A 23,704-nucleotide genomic window follows, 5' to 3' on the forward strand; every position below is an offset into this window, starting at 1 on the left:
AATAGCAAAGTTTGAATTATTGCGAGCCTACTGTATGACATGCAAACATGGGACACTAACTATGACACACACGCATCCGTTGAAATATTTATCCTTCGAGCATAAGGTAAAGACTTGTTTCTTCAAAACTCAGTGACCAAGGACTGCAAGTACTAATTAATGTCCAAGTGTTTTTACAAAGCCCTATAAAAAAATTCAGCTCTCAAAGCGTTAAGCTATTGGGAGACACAATTTGTGTGAATCCTCACCCTTCTAGAAACAGTGACTAGCGGTTTTCCATCCGAGCGTAAATGAATATAGATATTCTCAAACTATAATAGGGTCCAATCGTAAAAAATTTGAGCTAGCAAACTGGAGCCATGCAAGTGCAGAAATCAAAGCCACCAACGCACCGGATCGCTTCTCGTAGGACGAGGAACTTCTCAGAATTACTTCCCGTTTCCCAGGCCGATGAAGAGAGGCCTACATGTGGGCGCAACAGTCCGTCCTATTTGGGTCCTGTTTGATCGCATGAACCTCTAATGTTGGCAGCCCTTTTCACGCCACGCTTTCACCCGACATGAGCTGCCACAGAGTGTGCAAAGTGCTCGTGCAGCAACGAACCTGTCTTGATGGTGTTGGCTGAAATGGTACTCTCACCACTGGATCCACCCCAGCCTGCAAAGAGAGATGCCAAGAGGCTCGGTGAACTGCTGTTAAAGGGATACCGCACCTCTCAAGCCCTATGCAATTCCAATGGCAACTTCTTAATATTTTTTCTCAACAACCACCAGACGGATTGACTTGGGATTGGTTTTATTCGAAACATAATAAAAAACTGAGTAATATTGAGGCGCTACATTTTTTTATTTTTAAGCTTACAATGTTTTATGGGAACTTAAAGATGATTGAAAAAGCCTTTTTTTCTCATTCCGCGCTTCATAAATATTGAAAAATAAACCGGGGCCTAAATACAAATTTAGGCTCGACAATATTCGAGACCAGGACTTTTTGGATATATCTCTTACAAGATCATTTTTCCAGAGATTCTCATTGTAATAAATTTTAACCAAGTTTGTAGCCTATCAAAACGTCAAAAAACCCAGCTGTCAGGTGGTGCCATCTACGAGTGTGTCCGCAATGCTCGCTCTTGAAATTGTGCAATGTGTTCTTGCACCCCGGAACGTCGGGTTGAAAGTCGGGGTTTTGAGGAAGAGTGCCTCTCAAAACAGACTTTTTTTTTTTCTTGTTTTTTTTGGGGGGGGGGGGGCAAAGATATTTTGCGGGTTATCGCGATAGTGAGCAATAGGTTGTACATCGCCCAAGCGCGTCCTTGGGAGAACGTTCCATTCTTTGTTGGTGTTTTGGGGTCGCACAAATGCAAGTAAGAAGTTTCTTGTTTTTCTTTTCTCTTTTTGTTTGGCGGCGGAGATATTTAGCGGGTGGGTGAGTCATCAGTTTTCAATCGCCTGAGCGCGTCCTTGGGAGGATGTCCCGTTCTTTGTTGGCATTTTGGGTCAAGAAAATGGGAGTGAAAGATTTCAGGCTTTGAGCGGTCCTTGCTTGAGGCCTGAAGTCAGCAAATGCGGGCAGACAGAAGTTACCGAAGAGTGGATACTGTCTTACCACTTCTTTCTGTTCGAAATAGGATAGGTGATTGGATCTGGCGATTTCAAATATTCTGCAGAGATGCATTTAAAATGTTTACTTATTTTAAATGTGGAAGAAACATACGCGAGTTTGTCGATTTTGTTTTAATTTCGTCATTCGCTTTGCAGATCAGCTTGTGGAGGCGGATTTCTATCCGAATAAAACGAACATTGCGAAAAAAATGCAGCGAAGCTAAAAACGGAACAAGCTTTTTGGAAGTAGGCGTGACACGTTACTATTTGGAAGTTGTGAAAGTCGCGCTGAAGATTCTTTGTTTGACCCGAACCAACACACTCTCGATTCAGTATTTTATGAAATAGAGGCAAATGTATTCGACGAGAACCCGCACTCCTTTTATTCTGGTGTTGGTCGATTGCACTGTCTTGGCTGCGACGAGCCCTTGGTCGGCCGTTACTGTTGAGCGGCGGACAAACAATCTCACCGGAGAACGGGCGGCGAAGAAAAGCTCACCGGAGAGAAGGTCGCCAGTGAAATGCTAACTGCAAAATCGACAAATGCGGAGAAAAGCTCATTTACGAAATATTTTATTATCGTTCGCACTGCGGTGTTTATATTTAAAACTCACGTCCGCACTTTGCTCAGCGCTCGTGCGCTTTTTGTTTGTTTGTATATTTGTAAAACCAAGTGTTCTCGTTTAGCCCCCGAAGAACAGCTTACTTTCTAAGAAAAAAAGGGAACAGGCAGACAAATCCACAGTTTTGCAGAATGCGAACAGATAAAAAAGCAGGGGACGCCTTTTTTTTGTTGTTAACTTTTACATGGAGACAGGACATTGCCTCACAGTTGTGTACTACGAAAAGCAACAATGTGACCTCCGTCTTGGCACCCGACGACTCCTGGCCCCCAAAAAGTATCAAGTTTGTCTTAGGCCACATAACCGAAGGAAGCCATTGTTTCCTACGAGGCAAAAGAAAAACAAAACATAACATTACCGCGTGCGCAGCTAGCCAACTAGGCAGCGCGCCCGTGGTCCAACGGTTACCGCGCTCATCTTCCACGCAAGTAGCCGAGGTTCGATGCCTGGCCGCGGATACAGCTTTTTTTATTGTTTCTGTAATGTTGCGTTCTGGTGAATTCCAGAACCCTGTTGCTTATTCGAGGTTAGAATGTTCAACGCGCCGAACCTTCTCCGGCGCGTAGAAAAGAAGCTAGTTCCTGAAAGTGAACACTGCGGAAACAAATGCCGGAACCACGGATACCCAGCAAAAGCTACAACGGCGACCATCCCATTGACCAAGCGACCGCCAAGGACTAGCCGGGAGCGCTAGGCCTAGCAGGGCACTCCGACGCAACTTTGCTCCAACGATCCTGGCCAAGGCCATCTGCCCACGATGTGACCTTTGTGGACCCTTGCCGTACGAATAGTCAGAGCCCTGACCTCTTTAAATAAGAAGGCCCGTCTCTTTCTTTCGTCGTACCCACCTTCTCACAGGCAGCGGTGGCCACTGCTCTCGTCAAAAAGGGACCCACACTTTCCCTTCTTTGATCGTTCAAAGCTCGAGTGAACACGGTATGAACTGCCTTTGCAACCTGGGTACGGACACTCTTTTAGCAGGCCTCTTTTTGTCCAACACCACGGTGTGCCAACACACGTCGAGAGCAGTTAATGGGAGCTACTCAACGCCGGTCCAATCTTCCTCTGCAGGGCGTCACGTCAGCATTGAGTTGCGAATGTCTCGTGGTCCAGCGGTTCGCATATTTGCTCGTGAGAAAACAGTTCCTGAAGCGGTCACGCTCTCGGCGTGAAGTATTTACGTGGCTCTCGATGACACCGTCGTAGTTCAAACGTAACTTCCTGGACGTCAGCCCCTTCCCACATCCCCGAAACCACGAAAAAGGCCGCGGTGTTTTTCTTTTTTTCATTGTGCACCACTTTGAAAGTAGCCAACGTTTAGCAACGATGGAGCTTCGTAGCAATCGAGTTCATGGCAGTTCTCCCAGGCGATAATGTCGTCCTCGCCAGAGCTGGGCATTTGGATGATTTCAAATGGACATTGCATTGCCAGAAAGGCCGCCTGAAACGAACACCCGAAACTGAAACCAAGGTGGCCAACTCTGCTGAAACTTGCTTTACCACGGCGCTTCGGTATTGCGGCCAGGCCCAAGTAATCTCTACAAGTGAGCATACTTCCCGTTGTGGCACTGCTCTTGCTCATCTGATCACATCACAAAATTACATTCAAGCTTCAGACACATAGTTAGGGGAAAACTTAAAAAAAAAAAAGAATACTAATTTTGGGAAAACATTGTTTTAGAGCGCAGCTCTTAGGCGCGCGTCTCCGGCCTGAGCGGCGTAATTGTGAGGTCACGTGACCCCCGAGAAGTCACGTGACCTGTGGCTGCCAGTTGCCCATTAGCAGTCACGTGGCTGCAGGGGAACCGTTACAGTAACCCCACTAGAGCATTTAGTCTGACCAAGAGCATGGCTCTTGCCACATGGGCAGTCAACGATAGGCTAAGTTGACAAAGGTCTCATAAACATTAAAATATAAAGTAAGGTACTACCGCAAAAACTGATGAAAATCTCTCGCCATTGCTGATCTATGTTGGTAACTTTCAAGAAATGGCTCAATCACTCTTGCTAAGGAAAATTTTAATAAATCTTTCCAAAATTTATTTTTTGGTTTCGCTTAATAATATTTTTTTTAATTTTACTTTTTTATTATTAGGTGTTCCTAGAAAGCATTTTATTCGGTTCAAACTGTTTTCTCGCTTCTTTCTAGGAAATATTGGTGTTTGCAAAGTCCTCCTTCAATCTGCTCCAGCTTGAAGCAGTGAGATGAGCCCTGAAATTTGCTTCCCATACCGCTTTAAGTACAATGTGCTTAAAGTACTTCCCAATACTGCCTGCCACCCATATCGATGAAAAGCAGCTATCTTTGCGTAGCACGCCTCAAGAATGTTTTTTTACTAATCAAAGGTTAGGTTTCTTATACCCGTGCCACACGGGCAACTCCAATGCCATTTACAACGAATGACATTTGTGTGATCGGCCAATCAGCTCGCAATCTGTCGTGCGTGGAATGCGCCACGCCCAGAGAGTCGCGCGCCAATTGGCCACACGCTCAAATGTCATACGTTGTAAATGGCATTCGAGTTGCCCGTGTAGCACGGGTGTTAGACACCTCGTGCAAGTCATGCACTTCATCCAAAAAGTCTTTCAGGAATAATAAAGTGGGCTGCGACCATTCTTAGTGAAATGGTCCCATTGACACTAAAGTGCCTATGCGTTTACGGGTATTCTCAGAAGCTCTGCATAAGTGATGAAGTCTTCCAGAGTCCAGGGCACAGAACCTTCCCTAACCAGTAACGCCACACGGCCACAGGGGCCAAAGACAACAAAAGGAAAACTTGCCTGGTCCATCGTCCGGCAGTATGCTTTCTTCCACTTCATCCTGCACACCTGAGACAAAACATGATGAATCATGCATGAACAAAATATATATATAATGATAGAGTAAACAAGTTGCTGCTAGAACCAGCCTGCATCTCGCCTGACAGAGGCCCACAAAACTGTCATTTCCAGAGTTCTTTTCAGAAGCCTCCATGTCAAAACCTTGCAAATTACGAAAAAGAAAAAACCTTCAAGTTAAAGCAAAAAATGGTGGGCTAAGGCAACACCCAATGGCTATATAATTACAGCCTCTCTCTCTCTCTCTCTCTCTCTCTCTCAAAAAAAGGTTAGTTTAAACAGTTTGATAATGCATTGATTTCACATTACGCCACCAAAGCAAAAAAAAAAAAAATGGATTGGGGTTTTGACGACAGTTTTTTGCCAAAAGATGTTTCCCAGTGGCTGGGTTTCGTTTCCAAAGGAATCGTTTAAAGAAGGGGTCAATGCAAAATATATTTTTTTAATATTTGGTGGAAGTACGTACAGCGATTGCAAGCTGTTCAAGTGTAGAAGAATTGAATGAAAAGATTGAAGGCGAAAGTTGTCACCCCTCATACGGTTTCACTGTGCGCAGCCACTTCTACGACATTTCGGCTTTTTCAGATTCAGAACCGGCGGTACTTTACAGAGCTTCTCCGTTGGATGTAAGCTCGTTTGGCCAGCACTTTACAATCATTTTGCGTACGAACCAAATTGCTCTCAAACCCCGGTCCACGGAGACATGGAACGCACTTCCCGACGGATAGCTTTTAAACCGCTTCGGGCGCACGTCGGCCGCGGCGAGCTTTGACGGACGCGGAACTGCCCCCCAAGTCGACGCGTCTTGCTGCGGCTTGCCAACGTGACAAAGCGTGGGCTTGCATTCTGTAAATTTGGCGTCAGCTTTGGTGGACTGCGAAGCACTGGCCAGATGTTTACGCTTCACGTCTTAACCCTTTTGGTTGCACTTGAAAAGAGTGTCGTGCGGTCCCTTCCATGCGATTACGAAAATTAAAAAAGCGCAAAAGACAATTTTCGTAATGTTTAACCAACTAGGCCAACAAATCATTTTGCTACCTTCCATGCGATGCAGACGACACGGAATCCGCACCGCACCAATGGTGTCGCTCCGCCTTCAAAATGCGACGACAGGCACAGAGGGACACGCAGACGGAGGACAAATTTCTGAGGTTTAGTTCAGTCGGAACAGGAGGCATTCCCAGGACGTCAATCTGCCATTTTTGTTGTCGGATGTCAGCCTGAGCAGACTTGTAAGCCGAGAAACGGAGGGAGGAGCGGACGAGACCGCACGAAGAAGTCAGAATTCAGGGCTCCGCTTTTGATGGTTATTGGGTATACCCAAAGCCCTTTTGTCTCCACTGCCCTCGTCGAATGAGAGAGAGACAAGTGCTGCACGCTGGCGTTCTGACGCGTTCGACGAGTGCAGTGGAGGCAAAGGCAAGCTAGCTCCAAATCTACCGATCGTTCCAACCAGAGCTCGGTATTCTGACGTCCCCAGCAGCTCTCGTCTCCCCCAGTTTCTCGGTGCACAAGCTTTTGTCAACTACACAGGTGAGGATGTCGCGGGAATCCTTAAAAGGCTCAACTTGAGCCAGACAAGTTGGAACGGGAAATGTTTCTCGCCAGAACCTCGTACCAGGCAGCAGCCGGTAAGAGAAGAGGGTCCATACCATTGTTCTCCTCTTCCCCGCTGGTCCTCCTTGGGGCCATCTGCAACTGATCCGGGCCAAAGTCCCCCTGAAAACAAATAAAATGAACTTTCAGCCTTTCCACTCTGCTGAAAATGGAAGACCAATGAAGCTGTACTCTGTCGCACGTGACGCCGAACGGGTCCTCCATGAACTCCCTCCAGAACCTGGCCGTCGCACCTGGGAACTGTTGAGCCGGCGTGGCGACCTGTCGTCGCCGGGCCTGGCGCTTGCGCTCGGCTTCCCTGGCACGATCCTCGTCCGTGGCATTGGCCCGCCGGCGCCGTTTACACTCCCGGTTCTGTTCTCGGCGGCGTTCCAGGCGGGCAATCCTCTCTTCTCTCGCGAGAGATTCGGAACTACTAGACGCAGTGGAACTCGAGGCGATAGCGGCTCTGCGGCGTTTGTTGCGCAGCCATTCGCGCTGCTGCGCACGTCGCCGCTCCTTGCGCTCCTCCTCTTCTTGCTCCGAACGAAGACGACGCGGCCGACCCATCGCGAGTCCAAAGGGCAACCGATAAGGAACTAGAGCGATCTCGACGTCACGGGACACAGGATCCACACGATTAGAAGGTGAGACGATGACGTTTCAGTCTAGTAGGGCCGTGCCAATCACGGGCGTGCTCGATGTCACAAACGCAGGTGGCCGCTGACGCGGGGGAAGAACGTGAAGCTGCGCGACGGTACAATGGACCGATAAGCCTCCATTGCCGACAGCGTTGATGGAGAGACGGCAAAGAACACAACGGGCGACTCTCCTCGTCGTACGTGAGTGAGGGCGACGGTGAACTGGCTCAAGTTATGCGTCGACACGCCGCTTGTCCGCGGACACGATAGTGGGGAACTGGCCCTTAACAGCTTCGCCGTAAAAAATTGCGAATGACCACGCAAAGTGGATTGCGATCAACCGCCAACAGTGGCAGCTGTTGCATGGTCGCAAGAAGTGCTTTAGGGTAATTACTTTACGAGCTCCGCTTTTAGTAGTATAGTTGTAGGTGTGCTTTTACAAAATATGTTCTTTGGCGAGAAACTGAGACCGAGACACGCTTCTAATGTGGTGGTCGCCACAGCGGAGGGAACGACGACGTCTGGATTCTACCGCCTCCACGTCCTCCCGCACATCCTTGCCTGTGGCCAGTCGTTGACGCTTTCCGTTTCCTTTTCCTTGCAAACACGGGGGTCTTGACGCCTTCTGCACTTACACAATGCCTGTCGTGCGTGATATTCGGGGTCCTGCGCCTTTTGCTGCTGTCGTGCCGCTGTGGCTCTCAGTAGACTCTGCTCGGCACGACGCGCTTGTCCCTCCCACTTTTCGGATAGAGCGAATCTTGCGTGGTCTGGCCGTGTCTGGGGAAGGACCGATCTATCGTTGCCCAGGGCTGCGCTTTTTCTTTGTAGGCGAGTCGAAGAACCTTTGAGAACGCCAAAGTGGTAGCAACTGCCGTTTCGGGGCTGCTTCTGTGTGGGGTGTGGCGAGGGAGGGGGAGAGAGAGGGAAGCAGGAGTGTTAGCGTGTCTTGCCATAAACGACGCAGTTGTGCGAGAGGCGACGGAAATGGGGAGAAGATCCCACCGTGGGAACAAGTTTTTAGCCTACGTATGCCACTCCCGAAAAACGTGAGACTGCAACGTAAGGGCCGAAGAACAAAGTGTGCAAAAAGACACGAGCAAGAAGTCTAAACGATCCGAGAGAACCTGAACTTCGTCGTCCGTTACATTGTCTACGAAAACGACATCCACGGTTGCATGGCGCGTCGTAAACGAAGTATCTAAAGCAATGCGCATCAAATGCTGCAGACCAACAGAAGTGAGGGCCATCAATGCAGCCTTAGAAGGGCACTGACACGTCAAAATAATACTTTTTTTTTTAGGGGCGAAGCGTCTTAGGGGTTAGCCATCGGGTGCTCCTGCTCGTGAGCTCACGCGCTTGTGTAGGGGAAAAAATAAATAAAACGCATCTCCACGTGGTGATTGATGTTGATTGGGGCGAAGCTCTGGTGGTGCTTGTCTGCGTAGACGGTGAGCCGCAGCATGCCGAGCCTTTCGTTCGTTTTCATCCATGTCAGAAAGAGAATGTGTGGTATGGAACGTGCTTATATACGCATTTGGGCATTTGACCGCAGCGTGACATGGATGAAAACGAACGAAAGGCTCGGCATGCTGCGGCTCAGCGCCTATGCAGACAAGCACCACTAGAGCTTCGCTCCAATCAACATCATTCACCACGTGGGGATGGGGTTTTTTTTTTTTTTTCTCCACTCCACTGCAGGGCTGAGGGGGGCTAGCCTCCTCCGCTGAGTGCCACAACTGAGCTACACGGTGATCCTTCCCTTGTGTCACGTCACGTGCAAGGCAGAACATGTGGGGGATTTGCGTGCCAAAGCAACGACGGTCATCTGGCACGCTCCAAAGGAAGGCCGAAGTACACTTTGGACCACCAGGGTATCCTTTCACGTGCAACCGAAATCTCGCCAATAAACCTCAGTCCGATTGCGGTCCCATGCCCACGAAGAAGCGTGTACGCACCTCGCGACTGTAGCCCATGTCGACAGTCGGGACGGAGGTCTCGGCGCGCACTCCATCCGTGAAATGCCGCGAGCATACTCGGGAGTACGGCGATGGGCAAACGTCTCCCCGATTTACCGACGACTGACGACGGAGTTCCTTCTCATCCGGAAAGCGATGAAGCTTCAAAACATTGCACCCGCACTCGCCTTAGAGGCTTCTGTGCACGCTGCAGAGCTCGTTCGGTAGTTGTGCGTACAACCTAGAACCGCGCAATGGTATCCCGATGACATCCACTCTACAGAAGGAGAAACGAACCTGCGCACAAAGTACGCGAAGGAGAAAAAACGCTATACTTCGTTTCATTTCATCTCCGAGCGAAGCCAAAGCTAGAAGCGCGAGACCAGCGCTTTTTGCGTTTCTGCCCAGCTCGTGCGCTCGAGCAAAGCCTGAAGGCACAGAGCTTTCGTGCTCGCGCTTCCAGCTTTGCCTTCGCTCGCACATAAGGTGAAACGAAGTATAGCAAGCTAAGCACGCACAACAGCAACACAAAAATCCCTATTCGCGCTCGGAGATCAGCGACTCGGAGTCGGATAGTGGTTGATTCTAGTGATTCGGACATTCGGAGCCGAATCTAAAGATTCGGAAGAGTAGCCGAATCTCAAGCAGATCGGAGAAGTTCGAAATAGATTCGGAACGTTCGGAGCGTTCCCATGGTTGCCAGATCACGTGGATGAGTGTTTCAAATTTTCGTGATATTAAATTCACTAACTTCTACAAAGTGCACAAAATAATGTTGTAATATAACATAATACGAGTATTGAATAAAATGTTCCGCTTTGTTTATATTATTTTGGATATTTGTCGAGACGGTATCGGGGGAAAATTGGTTTCGGTTCCGGATTACGACCAAGATAGGCATAAACATTTCGACAAAAACCCCGAGACTGGGACAAAAAGGGGGACGGACAAACACAAAGGAGACTTTGTGTTTGTCCGTCCCCCTTTTTGTCCCAGTCTCGGGGTTTTTGTCGAAATGTTTAACCACCGCCAGCTCGTTTGCGCCCTTACCTTTTGTTCACAAGGTAGGCATGCTTGGTGCACGTGGAAATACAGACGCATGTTTTCATCCAAGAGATCGATGCCGTACGTGCTGTTCGCTACAAATAGACGAAAATAATTTACACTCCCATGATATACTCTTTTATGCCAAATGTGTTATTAAGTGTGACAAAGCTGAAAAAAAAAAAATCGATTGTAGCAGAACTTTATGCATCAAATGGAAATCAGAAACAGAAAATCTATTTCGGCTTGTTCCCTGTCCACGCTTCCGTTTATCAACATGGTCCTACACACATTTTTAACATTATGTTCTTTCTCGACCGCTGTGAGTTGCAGGCTTTTTGCCTCGTGGCACTAAAAACAAATCTGCGGCAACCCTTTCGCATTGACGCAGCGATTTGAAAATAATTACAGTATTTTCTATCGAAACTTTCGGCGAGCCATTGTCCTTACAATATTTTGCCACCAAGAGGAGAGGCACAACGCAGCATGCGCCTCGGTTTTGCTGCAAGAAGGACGGCCGCTTCCCGCAATGCTTGGATAGAAAACGGCGTGTACCATTTTCACACGATACCAGCGGCCTCCGCGCTTTCCCGTGCCCCGTTGTTCGGCAGCACCATGAGTTGCGGAGTGAATTTTACGACAGTAGGGCATGGCGGGACATTTTGAAGATTTGAGAATTTCTTGCGGGACGCGGGAGCAGGGTGTCGAACCGAAATGTTTTTCGTTCCGGTTTTCGTTCCGGTTCAGGGAAAACGGTTCAGCTCCGTCTCAACTCCGGAGGGAAAAATAAAGGTTCAAACCGGTTCGAACCGGTTCGTACTCAAATGCTACGAAAACAACTGACGATAAACTATGCATATTTTATAAAAGTGTTACATATAAAAAGCAAAGGCTGTGTGGAACGAACGAGCTAGTGCTGGGGCACCTCGGGACGTGGGTCAAAGCGCAGTTGAATGTCAGGCAGCTGACCGAAGAATGCATATGCGGCAAAAGACGGCCCCTCTGAGACGAATGAACTGGAGTGCAGAAAAGGCTCGCTGCACGCTGACCTGTTTCGCAGGCACTTCCCCCAGGGCTACTTGCGCCAATGGGTTCCGGATGGTGTTCCCTTCTCTCCTCCCTAAACTGTAACACGTTACACTCTCAAGAAAAAACGGTTTAAGAGGGTGTATCGTTGCACCCTTTGTCCGACATAATACACCCCAAAACTTCATTTCGACGTACAGAGCCCTATAGTCGAACGGACGGCCTCAAATTTTACGAGGGGCTTGATAACGGTGCGATATAGCTTTTTTTGAATAGCTAAAGTCCGTATCAAAGACCACATAAAGAAAACATCGAGTTTTTAAAGTAGGGCCAAAAAAACCCCGATTATTATTATTATTATTTTTTTTTTTGTAGTCAGCAAAACGTACATTAGCCATTTTAATACGTTGTACCACACGGCTATCAAGCCCCTCGTAAAATGTGGGGCCGTCTGTTCGACTGTAGGGCGCTGACCGTCGAATTAAAGTTTTGGGCAGTGCATTATATGGGACAAAGGGTGTAAGGATACACCCTCTTACACTCTTTTTCCTTGAGAGTGTAGCGTCCCTTGAAAGCCGCGGCTCCCTGTCTAGCAATGCTCAGAAGAGCTGCGCGCCTTGATGCTCGTGTTTTTGAGGAGAAAACGTTTTGGTCCTTGCAGTCTCTGCTACCAGAGATCGAAGCTGTTTTGCTGCTTTCTGTAGCTGTTGATCGAATCCCCCCTCCCCTCCCGGTGCTAGACTTCGGACAGATTATTCAATCCGCCGAGTTATCTTGAAAGCAGATTAGATGCGCCACAGTATGGCAACTAGTGCACGTTGTAAAATATCCATCGGCCTTTGTATCGCTTTCTTATCCGATCAGTTGTACAATGAAATCGAGTAATCTAAAGTAAATTGCACGAGCTCAACAAAATTGAGGACAAGAGATACCAAACATAGCTTAAACTGAACGCAAAAAAAAAAATACAAGGACAGAGAGAGACACAGACAACACTAGGCGTGTTGTCCATACCTCGTTTTGTCTTTCTTTTTTTTTTTTTTTGCGTTTAGTACCAGATGAAAAACCAACCAGCCCCCAACTGACTGTTTTGCCACCAGACAGGCGCATTACTTGGTCACTTTTGCTGACGTACGAGCCATTTCCGGTCCCCAAGAAAAGGTTGGGACGAATGTGGGCATTTCTTAAAGAAATACATAAGACCAGAAATCCCGGAGAATGTATAGCTACTGTGCTCATTTCGTTTGAGTTCTCAAGACGAACTTTACAAATTCTAAAGACGACCGTTATGGGAAAACCTGATAATTAGGAGTTGTCAACTTTCCGTTGGGACACTGGCACGTCGGCAGCCTCGACAGGTCTATGGAAATGTTAGTGGTTGGATACTGTCCGCTGATGACGCGTATATCAATTTCCTAGCTCTTTTTTTCGAAGCATATAACGGTAGTTTTCACTATAAACCAATCCAACAAAAGAAAAACACTCGTAAGCCGTGGGTAACCCAAGAATGTCTCAAAGATAAATTATACCATAAATTCGTAAGTACTAGGAAGCCTGGTGATTTAAAAAAAAGTTCAAGACACATAGAAATAGACCGACTAAAATGCTTAGGCGAGCAAAGAAAAATCATTTGCACTCTTCATTTCATGAGGCCAATGTCAAGTGTAGACAAAACACGGAAGATAGTAAATCAACTCCTAAATCGATCTCTCGAAAACAATAGCATTCTAGAAATTACCGTTGGCGATAGAATATTGCGCGGACAAAAACTCGCAAAATGGTTTAACGACTATTTCGCTAACAGTGTTCATAGCAGTCATAACCCTCTGTCGACAAGCTACCTAGAAACTCGCAATAAAAGCGGTGCCTTTTTTCACCCTACTGACGAATACGAAGTTTTCAATACATTCAATTCCATCCAAAATAGTAAATCGAGTGACATTGACGATATTCAAAGTAGGTCTGTCAAATACGTTCTGGACTTATTAGCACCGGTATTATCCCACATTTACAATGTCGCAATTCCTCCGCGTCAAATGCAAACGGCCAAGGTGGTGGTTATTTTTAAAGGTGGCGACAAGAATGATCAATCCCATTCCAGGCCTATCTCCATTTTACCCGTCTTCTCTAAGTGCCTGGAAAAACTCATCCACACCAAAATTCCTTCGTTTTGCGAGCAATGCTCTATTCTGACCCCCTCGCAGTATGGCTTTCGAAAGGGACGTTCGACTGAACTTGCCTCGCTAACCCAGAAAGAAATAATCTCGAAATAATTTCAAGAAAAGTGTTACTCTCGGTATATTTGTGGACTTTTCTAAGGCATTAGACCGCATTAATCATTTCACTCTACCTAGAAAACTTGAGTTTTACGGCTTTCGTGGGGTAACTCTTGACGGCTTCATATTTAGAATTTCGTCAACAGTGTGTTGTCATCGACAATCAGCGTTCAGGTCTACAATCATTAACTGCCGGTGTTTTTTAGGCAAGTATACTCGGTCCTCTGCTTTTTAATATATATATATATATATCAATGATATTGTCAAAATTAGTACGGAGGCAACTTATGCTATATATGCCGATGACAGTAGTTTATTTTTTTCTGCTCGAGATAAGGAAAAGCTCGCGCAAGTCGCAAATCATACTTTTGACTTGCTTCACAAATGGAGCTCCGTAAATTCACTCCCTATTAACATTCCCAAAACTAAGGCAGTGCTCTACAAACCGAAGAATATACAAGTCTATGGTTTTCGACTACAACCTTGTTCTTGGACCCTCCACCATTGAAAGAGTACCTAGCACTCAAACCCTAGGCGTAATTTTTCAGGAAAATCTGTCATGGGATACTTCGAAAGCCGTTGGCATTCTTAACAGGTTCCGCTCCGACCTCCCAGTGAAAATGAAACTCCTTTTATACAACTCTCTATTTCCTTCACATGTAAATTATTGTCATCTGGTTTGGGGAACCACAACATTAACCAACATAAACAATGTCTCTCAGAAAAAGGCCATACGGAGTATCGTCCATGCCCCGTGTCTCTGCATATCATTCCAGTTACCAACCTGTATGACTACACAATAATTTAAAGATACACAGCGGGCATTAAACTGAACAATATCCTTTATTTCAAGAGATGGCTAGTCTAGCACGAAGTATAAATTTTTAATCTACTCGTAATGAGGGTGTCTGGAAGGTGCCATACAGCAGAAGAAACTATGGAACGCAGATGTTGAGACACCACCTCCCGTCATTATTGAATAATCTAAGGAGCAACAACTTTACCATAGAAACACTAACACCTCGTGCCATCAAAAATATGTTTCTGTAGCTCACTTGTCTTTGAATAGTGCCCTATGATATCAGTGGTCTATTTCCCGGATACAAATGTCTACATTCTTGCCGCTGTCGTCTCTACATATAGACGAAATCAACTGATACTGATTTAGTAATTTCAAACAAATGCTTTTGTTTTTATTAAAAAACTTTCAGCCTTTCCACTCTGGTGAAGAAGAAGACCAGCGGAGCTGTACAATGGAGAGTAATGGCCGGCCGAAAGTCGGCAAGCCAGAGTGGAAAGGCTGTCGCCATCTATGAGCGACGGCGGCAACCATATACGGGGCTTCCCGCCGTCACTCATAGATGGCAGTAGGTGTCCAGAGTTCGATCTTCGTTTCTTTTGGCGAATTCGCGTGGTCGCCTCTCTCCTCTGACCTCGATTCAGCAGAGCGCCCCCTCCTCTCCGCCAGAGCTACTCGGGATCCTTTTCAGCCGATCAAAACTGCTGGCTTCAGAGCGCTCCGAGATTCTCAGACCAGTCACGGAATTCATATTTCTTGACATTGGTAATGCGTTAAAAACAACACGATCTTACAGCGTACGGTGGACGACTGAGCAAATTTTACACTCGCAACGTGATGAAATAAGTGTTGGGGCGTAAATTAATTTACGCATCAACATGTAAAAAAAAAAAAGAAGAAAACGGCAGCATGCGAATTGATTTTCGCAGAACGGAACGAAAGCCAACGCTTGGAAAGAGTTGTCAACTCATCGGGGTTTCGTCCGTGAACGCGCAGCGATAGCGGTCATGCGTGCGACAGAACAGGCAAATATAAAATGGTTAATAAACCGCATTTTTGTCACGGCGAAATATCGTGCAAGCATCGCCATGTGGCCAAAATCACAGTGCATTATATTCGGCTCTCCCTTTATTTTAGAACACAAACCTTTGAACGCACTTTTACCAAACCTGAAAATGTCTTGAAGTGACCACAAAACCCGGTAAAACAGCGGCGAGCCCTGCGAGCTGTTTCTTCGTCGGTTAGGCTTAGCGGATTCACCGCCGTGAGATGAACGATCTCGTGAAAGCACTGGGAATACTTCACACGTAAACTTTTTCTGTTACGGTCGCAAAGGAATGTCATCCCGTCCGTCGTAATCCTCGCACCGTCGAATTCACAAGCACTTCGTAGAACCACATATCAACCGCCGTCATGCCGTACCCCGCACACCACCACCGAACCACAGACCACTGCCGGCCATCGTCAACAAAACCACGTGATCCCCGTCCAAGTACCACGTGACGCCTGCGCCACTCCGCACTCCGACGGCTACACACGGAGTGCCAAAGAGCGCTCTGAGAGGGAGAGGCGTCCTCGGAATGAACCACCCGATCAGGCCGCAGCACTCTCTTTCAACCACCCGATCTCGCGCGCTCTGGAAAGAGCGCTCGAGAGCGCGCAGAAAGAACCACGCGAATTCGCCATTTCACGACCAACTTGGTCGTGGTTTCTTTGCGGGGGACAGGATAAAAAATGAATTAGCATTGGATGGCGCACTTATGATTAAACACACACTGCGCGTGTGTGTGTGCGTGCGCGTGCGGGGGGGGGGGGGGGGGGGTGGACCCTTTAATAATCCTTTACCCACCGCAAAAGTCAGTACATCCCAAACACCATCAGCCCTCCCCCAGATAAAATAAAAAATTTGAGCCTTTCTCTTCTGGTGAAAAAGCAAGAGCAGCGGAGCTGTAGCTTCTGCTCTCGGCGGTGGCTGTCCAGGCGAGCGATCTGCTCTGCTTTCCCAAAGGAATCTGAAGCGTTCATCTTAAAAATAGCGCAAAAGAGACGGGACAGAAAGACGAAGCACACAGGACAAGCGCTTGTCCTCTGTGCTTCTTCGTCTTTTTGTCCCGTCTCTTTTGCGCTATTTTTAGTACGAATGTCCAGTACCAACTTGCCCAGCAGACCAAGCTTTTCGAATCTGAAGCGCTCGACGCAGTAGAACTTGAGGCGACAGCGGCCTCGCGGCGGTTGCGGAACCATTCGCGCGCACATGGCCGCTCTTTCCGTTCCCCTCTCTTCCTCCGTAGGGAGGCTCCAGTGAGGCAACTCAAATCCTAGAGAGTTTGCAATTTAATGGCGGCACCTGAGGGAGAGGGAACGTATAGGCGCCAATGTGCACGAGAGCAGACGCCCGCTCTGTTGCCCCATGCGCCTTTCCTCCTCTCGCCTTTTATTGCAAGCAACGAACGCCAAGCAGCAGCGTTCAAGATGGCGCAATTCACCATTTTAAACACCTATCGGAACAAAACCGGTGGCTATAGAAAAAGCAATCGCTTATACCTCGCGTAAATTATTCGAGCACTTTAATGGGCTCTTGTGCTCCGAGTTAGGAAATAAAACGACCTTTTGCCCCGTAGACTCCCAGCAAAATTTAACAATTAAAGGGACACTGACGGGGTATTTACGCGTCCAAAATTTCCATTTGTACATGACCTACAAGAGCCCAACTATACAGAAAACAAATTCGCGGCTCGAAACTAGTTTTCTTTCTGTCCGAAAACTGCCGATCGAGAACTGGCCGGTTTGAGTCGCACTCACTCTCTTCTCCGTGGTAACGAGCCGTTTTCTACTTTAGACACAACCACCAAATGGAATCAAATTCGTTGGTCGTCCAAGGCACACGCGCAACATTAAGAATAGAAAAGAAATTTGATACCCATCTTTTCTGTGGCTTCTAAAAAGTTGCAAGTACGTTGATTGGAGAGAAAAAAGCTGCAAAGCCACGCGACTTCCGCCAACTCTTTCCTCCTTTATATTTCTTCTTCCTCCCCAGTCCGGTTTCGAGCAAGCAGTTGCGTTTCTCGATTTTATTCAAAATATACGCGATGCTGTAGCAAAATATTGACTGGGTAGTCTTCTGACACTGTAATAAATCGCCTGGCAAAAAAAAAAGAAAAATAAAAACAAATATTAGGGGATGTTGGTGTCTCTTTAGATGACGTCGATATCCCGTGATCCCCGATCTAGCAGCTGGGCCCACCCTCACTGGAGTCTCCCTATTTTTCCGAACAAATGTTGCCGCCATCTACGAGCGACGGCAGCAACTGGTTGTCCGGTTGCCGAGGCTGGAAAGGTTCCCGCCATTTACGAGCAACGGCGGCAACCAGTGTCTACATTTGTTGGGTACCGGACACGATCCTGAGGAAACTACTCCGCTGTAAAAAGAAATCCTGTTGATATATTTTTTTTAAAGTTAAATATTTTTATCGATGAGAAAAAAAGGGGAAATTAGGGCAGGTGTAGGCTTAGACGGAAGAGCTCCAACCAAAATCCAAGAAACGGTTCAGCCCGACGTTTCAAAACCTGCTCGGTTTCTTCACCTCAAAAATTGTACAACGCGATACGAGTGTGTTCTGACAATCATGTACGCGTGAGGCCACGGTCTATGTTGATGCGCCAGGTAGCATTTTATTTACTGCTCTCGCTGCTATGGGGCGATGTCGCCTTGAATCCTGGTCCTCTCACGGAGAAATAAGTCGACAAAATCCTAAAAGGACGGAAGAGCTTGATGGATAAGCAATTGTCTCAATTGAAAAGCCAAAAGTCTTCCGATGCTTGTCTTCATAACCTGCGCACACGAGTAGATTCAATTGAGACTAATTTTAGAAGGCTGGAGCAGACATGCGCAGTTTTAAACGACTTGAAAAACAAACGGCAAGAACAGCAGAATTACCTGGACGTTCTATCTGCGAAGCTTGATGATAGAATACCCAAGTCGTCGTTGTAATCTTCTTTTCTATGGTGTTCAAGACACCAATTCCCGAGAAACGTTCGCGTCATCTGAAGCACTTGTAACACAACTTTGTAACACTAACTTGGTAACCGACACTGTTGCAATCGAGCGAGCTCATAGACTAGGAAAGTTTTCTGCTGGTAAGAATCGTGAGATTATTACTACCTTCAAATCTCTTAAGGAAAAGCAAAAGGTCCTCTTAAAGGGGCCCTGCAATCATATTTAAGCGTCTACCTTTTTTGCGGTTTCCACGTCCCTCGGGGTTCGGGCAAGCCAGCGGGCATGGAGAGAGTAACTAAATATCAGTGCGTCATATTTTAACCGGACGACGCGGAAAACTCCTCCAGCGACCCACGGTAGCGAAAACGCGCGAAATGTGAGGTATTTGGTCCTGGGCTTACCCCAGAGCCCAGGACCGCTAAAAGCCGCCCCCCCCCCCCCCCCCCCCCTCTTCCGTTGACACTGGACACTGGATCAAGCTCGGTTCTTCACCGCAAGTTACAATTACAGTAGTCAGAGTAAAAGTAAAACGCTGCTCCAGAGGTATACATATGGCTTCACGCACATTGCACTCGCAAAACACATCCACACGGCGCCGAAACAAATCTTGATCGGTATCCGAGCATGCGAAAGCACAGAGACGTAGCACTTCGGCGTGCCAAGGAAGCTTTGATCAGGCCGCGAGACCGGCGACACTTGCTTTCGACGAGCTGAGTCTATTTCCTGCGGCGCTGCGCTTTCGTAAAATTTTCCACGTGTTCACAACAACAAGTCTCAACGGTTACACAGGGTCCTAGAAAGTTTCTTCGGCGAATGACGACGAACGGGTAGAAAACGTGTTTGTAGCCCGCTGCCGCCAGGCTCTGCAACGCTAGCAAAACCGCAAATCGACTACGAGCAAGATGGCCGTCCTGTGGCTTCACTCGCGCTGCAGCGAACAAGCGGGGGGAGAGATCAGCGGTTGTATGTGCCGAGACATAGACCTGTGCGCCGGTCAGAAATCGCCGGCGGCGGCGCGCCGGTGTTTGTACCTCCGGCGGCGGCGTGTTGACGGCGCGAGGATCAACGGATCGGCGGCGGCGTGGCGCGGAAGAGGGAGGGGAGGGGTGGGGGGATGGGGGAGGGGGTGTAAATTAGAGAGTGAGAGGGAGAGAGAAAGGAGTCGTTTGAGTTTGGAAAGCAAGATGCAAATACCATTAAAAGGAACACACTTTTTTATTTTATTTTTTTTTTCTGGAGAGGTATGGACATTGCCTGCGCTGTGAAGAGTGCGTCCGTTAGAAGAATCAGGTACTTCGGCGTCTTGTTTATTCTCGTTTGTAAGAGAATACGTCGCCGGCTGGCAGCCGCGGCGCAAGATCCTCCGCAAGACGAGGACCGACGGCAACAGGCATTTTATCACCGCGTTCCGCCTCACCACGCGCTTGTCGCACGCCCCATGCCTAACAAGTCGACCGAGCACGTCCTTCGATTTACAGAACTCGTACTCATTCGGTACGCCGCAAGCCGTCATCACCGACGACAGGGTCCTAACCTCTCGTTCGGCTTCGCGGTACTTCGCCGACAGGCACATTCAGAGCATCCCTAACAGTACGTACCTTACGCTCCCGAAGCTAACAACTTTGTCGAACGCGCCAACGGAAAAATCCTTCCATGTCTGCGCGAAAGAACGTCAACGGCGACATCGACCATTGGAGCGATTATCTCCAGGCAACCAGCTTTCGAGTAAATCAGCAGCCGTACGCCAGACTCCAGAAATCACCATTCGAACTCCTGTTCAACTTTGTCCCACGTCGACCAATGGAATTTTCCCCGCTTCCCGACGAGGTCGGTGACGTCCGCGCCAACTGCGACGCTGCAAACGCGAACCACGCTTACCTTCACGGCATGAAGCGTTCCTACGATGCAAAATATCGACCAGCTCCATACAGCGTCAGGGACAGGGTATGGTACACGAACGGCCTTCCTACCTCGAAACTTGGCCTGCTTTTCCACGAACACTTAAGTCATCACCAACGTGAACAATGAAACCTACACCACTTCCAGGTTTACCCCGCAAGGCACACCGAATTGCCGCCAAGCAGCCGCACGATAGCTCTTTTTTTTTTTTTTTCACGAACAACCTGCAGCGATTGACGTCGATTTCAACCAACTCGCCTTGCACCGCAGCAGATCCTCCGATTACAAGCGCATCACGCCGACGCCGCCCTCCTGGCTAGACGCATAACAGAGGATCATGACAACATAAACAAAATGTGCGAGGGCGCAAGGATTTTGAGCTCGGGAGTGTAAGCAAACACGCTGGCGGAAAAGACCCGTAAGGAGAGCCTCCCCTACTCGACCGGATGGGAGCTCGACTTCGACCCCCGATGCTGGATACCGGCGTGGAAACGAGAAAGAAGGACCCCTAGAAACACGACGTGACACGAACAAGCCAGGCGTGTGGATCAAAATAAAATACGTTTGAAAGAAGCCTGAAAACGGACGCGAATATAGCCCTCTTATCAAATTATTTCACAAAGTTTTCATTAAATCGTTTTACGGTCTACAAAACCGTTCAGTCCGTTATAGCACTTTAAAAACACAGGCGAGCTGGCGAAGAACTTCCATACTAACGGGAGACACGAAACGATAAAAATAACGCACAAGATAACAAGTCTCAAACACAGCTTTTATACCCGTTTTCACGTCAAGAACTCTAGTAAAAAGAGTCCGACTCCTTGCGAACCACTACTAATTTCCACCTTTATGTGGAGAATTAAGATATATGTAGCTGGATTCCACTATCTGTGTTACCAAGACGTACACGTTCCAGCGCCAAAATCATTGCTTCTTTCTTCGACAACCTTTGCGTCGCGTATACAAACATCTTTGTTTCGTGTATGTGCTCTCCCCCTTTGTAATGCCTTCGGGCCCTGAGGGTACTTTAATAAATAAATAAATAAATGCTCGAAACTTCCTTTTTTCTTGAAAAAACGGATGTAGCTTATTTGAACAAGGAACGCTCCTCACCACCAAAAAAGAACTTTTTAAAAAAGGGTATCACCATACACCCTTTTGTCCCATATAACGCACCCCAAAACTTTAGTTTGACGCACAGCGCACAGATGGCCATACATTTAACAAGGGGCTTGATAACGGAGCGATATAACTTCTGAAATAGCTAAAGTACGTATCAAAGACCACAGAAAGAAAGCACTGCAGTGCTTTCTTTCTGTGGTCTTTGATACGTACTTTAGATAATCGAGGTTTTCTTGGCCCTACTGCAAAACCTCATGAGGTTTTGCAGTAGGGCCAAGAAAACCTCGATTATCTTTTTTGTAGTCAGTAACACGTACATTAGCTATGTTAATAAGTTGTACCACACGGCTATCAAGCCTCTCGTGAAAGGTAGTACCGTCAGATCGACGTCTGAAGTGTTGGGGTGTCTTATAGAAGACAAAAGGTGTAAGAATACACCCTTTTTTTAGAGTGTATACGTCACTGAAAGCCGGACACTCAGACAGATCCAAATGATTCATGGTCACACCAACCTGCCACCCAGACGACCCCGCTTGATGACTGACCAGCCACATGCGATAACAGGCAACTCCATCAGAACCCTTACTAATGATACACGCGTGACGAGATGTCCCTAGACTCCCTACAGCGTTCAATTCGCTTAACGAGTGTCGATGAAACGATCGTGTCGACAAAACGTGTGTCCGTGAAACGTGTGCCCATGAAAAGTTGTCTGCGATACGTAATTCCACGAAACGAGTTTCGACGAAATGAGAAGGTCCCGTACACCACTCCTGCCTGAAAAGTTACATTTGATTTCTTATGTTTTTTTTTCTGGAGCCCCTGAATACCATCAGAAAGGGGGTTGACCTTTCTAATTTGTGCTGAGCTTTGAAAACTAAATTTACACCGAACCTATTTGCCACTGATATAAAGTTATGAGAGATTCCATGGCAGTAAGGCACACACACATACCATTCTTCACAACCGGTTTTTCCACACGAGCCGGATTAAACCTTCAGCACCTTGAGCACAACTCTAACAATTGGCCCGCTTCCAGACGACGCATCTTTTGCAACTCAACTGCCTCACCAACCCAAAACATACGGGATTCTTTACAGGCGTTATCCATCGCAGACGCACTTACACCACTCTTAACTATTTTCAAGTGACAGCTGTCAGCTGCCAACATAGACGCTGCCAGCAGAGGCTTGGCTGATTCCTTGCCGTACCTCCAGCACAGGCCCTTTTCCGTGTGCAACAGTAGGTCTATAAGTACTTAATTCGACTGCTGCGATGGCAGGGTTCTGCAGTCCAATCAACAAGGACCGCACAACCGTGTCAACGTGTACGTAAGTCTCGTTTAAAAAAAAAAAAAAAATCTCGGACAACACTGAAGCAATTCACGACCCGATACGCACACCCTGTTTTTGAATAAAAAGAGAACCATCAAAGTCTACGGCAGTGGACTCTAAATGAAACTCCAGAATGCTGATAAAACTGTCTACATCAATCCCAGTGGCAGACTGCAACTTCACTAGATTATCATCACACCACCTCCTGACCCTTATTAACAGCTCCGATTTATCCATAAAGTAACATAAGTCCTTGATGTCTACAGTTGTCACATCGCACCTTCTCCCATGATGTGGATTCAATATTTCAATCAATTACTCAGAGTTTTTGAGTGACAATGGACTGTTGCTCCACTTCTGTCAGGCATTTCTAGATAAAAACAGACAATACCTTCTACCAAGCTCAATTTTCGTTCACAAAAACGGTTGTAAAGAATGTTGTGTGTGTGCCTTACTACCTTGGAATCTCTCATAACTTTATATCAGTGGCAAAGAGGTTCGGTGTAAATTTAGTTTTCAAAGCTCAGCACAAATTAGAAAGGTTAACCTCCTTTTCGGGTGGTCCTCAGGGGTGCCAGAAAAAAACACATGCACAACACGTGCCGGAACTATTGATGGCGTCCGCCTCAGTTATCTCTCTAATAGCCGCGTTCCACTAGAGCGACAGACAGCAACAAACGACAGCGACACACGACAACGAGCGACAGACGACACCGACAGACACCCTGTTTGTCGGAGTCCGCCGTCCCACCTGGCTGACACGACGCAGAACACGAGGGCAAGGAAACTTGTTTCCTAGTGGGACTGGAGTTGTCAACAAAACACTTCAAAATGCACAGACAAACAGAGTCTGGCGACGCGGTTTTCGTGTTTTGCTCTTTGGGCATAAAACGCGCCGACAAACACAATAAAAGTGGAGACGAGTACTTTATTTCTTGATTAAATTAAAG

The 23,704-nt window shown here is 47.4% G+C and overlaps 1 protein-coding gene across 19 annotated transcripts in view; it reads right to left on the reverse strand.

Annotated features, from left to right (window-relative positions):
* Positions 1–23,704, reverse strand: part of LOC8051231 (caldesmon) — a 63,940-nt gene that overhangs the window by 34,637 nt on the left and 5,599 nt on the right. For 10 of the 19 annotated variants that reach the window (XM_040214068.2, XM_040502283.2, XM_040502280.2 and 7 more), the window contains exons 1-5: positions 9,258–9,583; positions 6,851–8,190; positions 6,715–6,781; positions 5,006–5,053; positions 604–657 (exon numbers count right to left, since the gene is read on the reverse strand). In XM_040214068.2, coding sequence (XP_040070002.1) covers positions 604–657; positions 5,006–5,053; positions 6,715–6,781; positions 6,851–7,228 — 547 coding nt within the window. In that variant the 5' untranslated portion in view covers positions 7,229–8,190; positions 9,258–9,583. Of the gene's footprint in view, positions 1–603; positions 658–5,005; positions 5,054–6,714; positions 6,782–6,850; positions 8,191–9,257; positions 9,584–23,704 lie in introns of those variants that run through there. The other 9 variants (XM_040502286.2, XM_040502287.2, XM_040214065.3 and 6 more) reach the window with 3 other exon arrangements.

Source organism: Ixodes scapularis, unplaced genomic scaffold (assembly GCF_016920785.2).
Source record: "Ixodes scapularis isolate PalLabHiFi unplaced genomic scaffold, ASM1692078v2 PGA_scaffold11__112_contigs__length_91849675, whole genome shotgun sequence".
NCBI lineage: Eukaryota > Metazoa > Arthropoda > Arachnida > Ixodida > Ixodidae > Ixodes > Ixodes scapularis.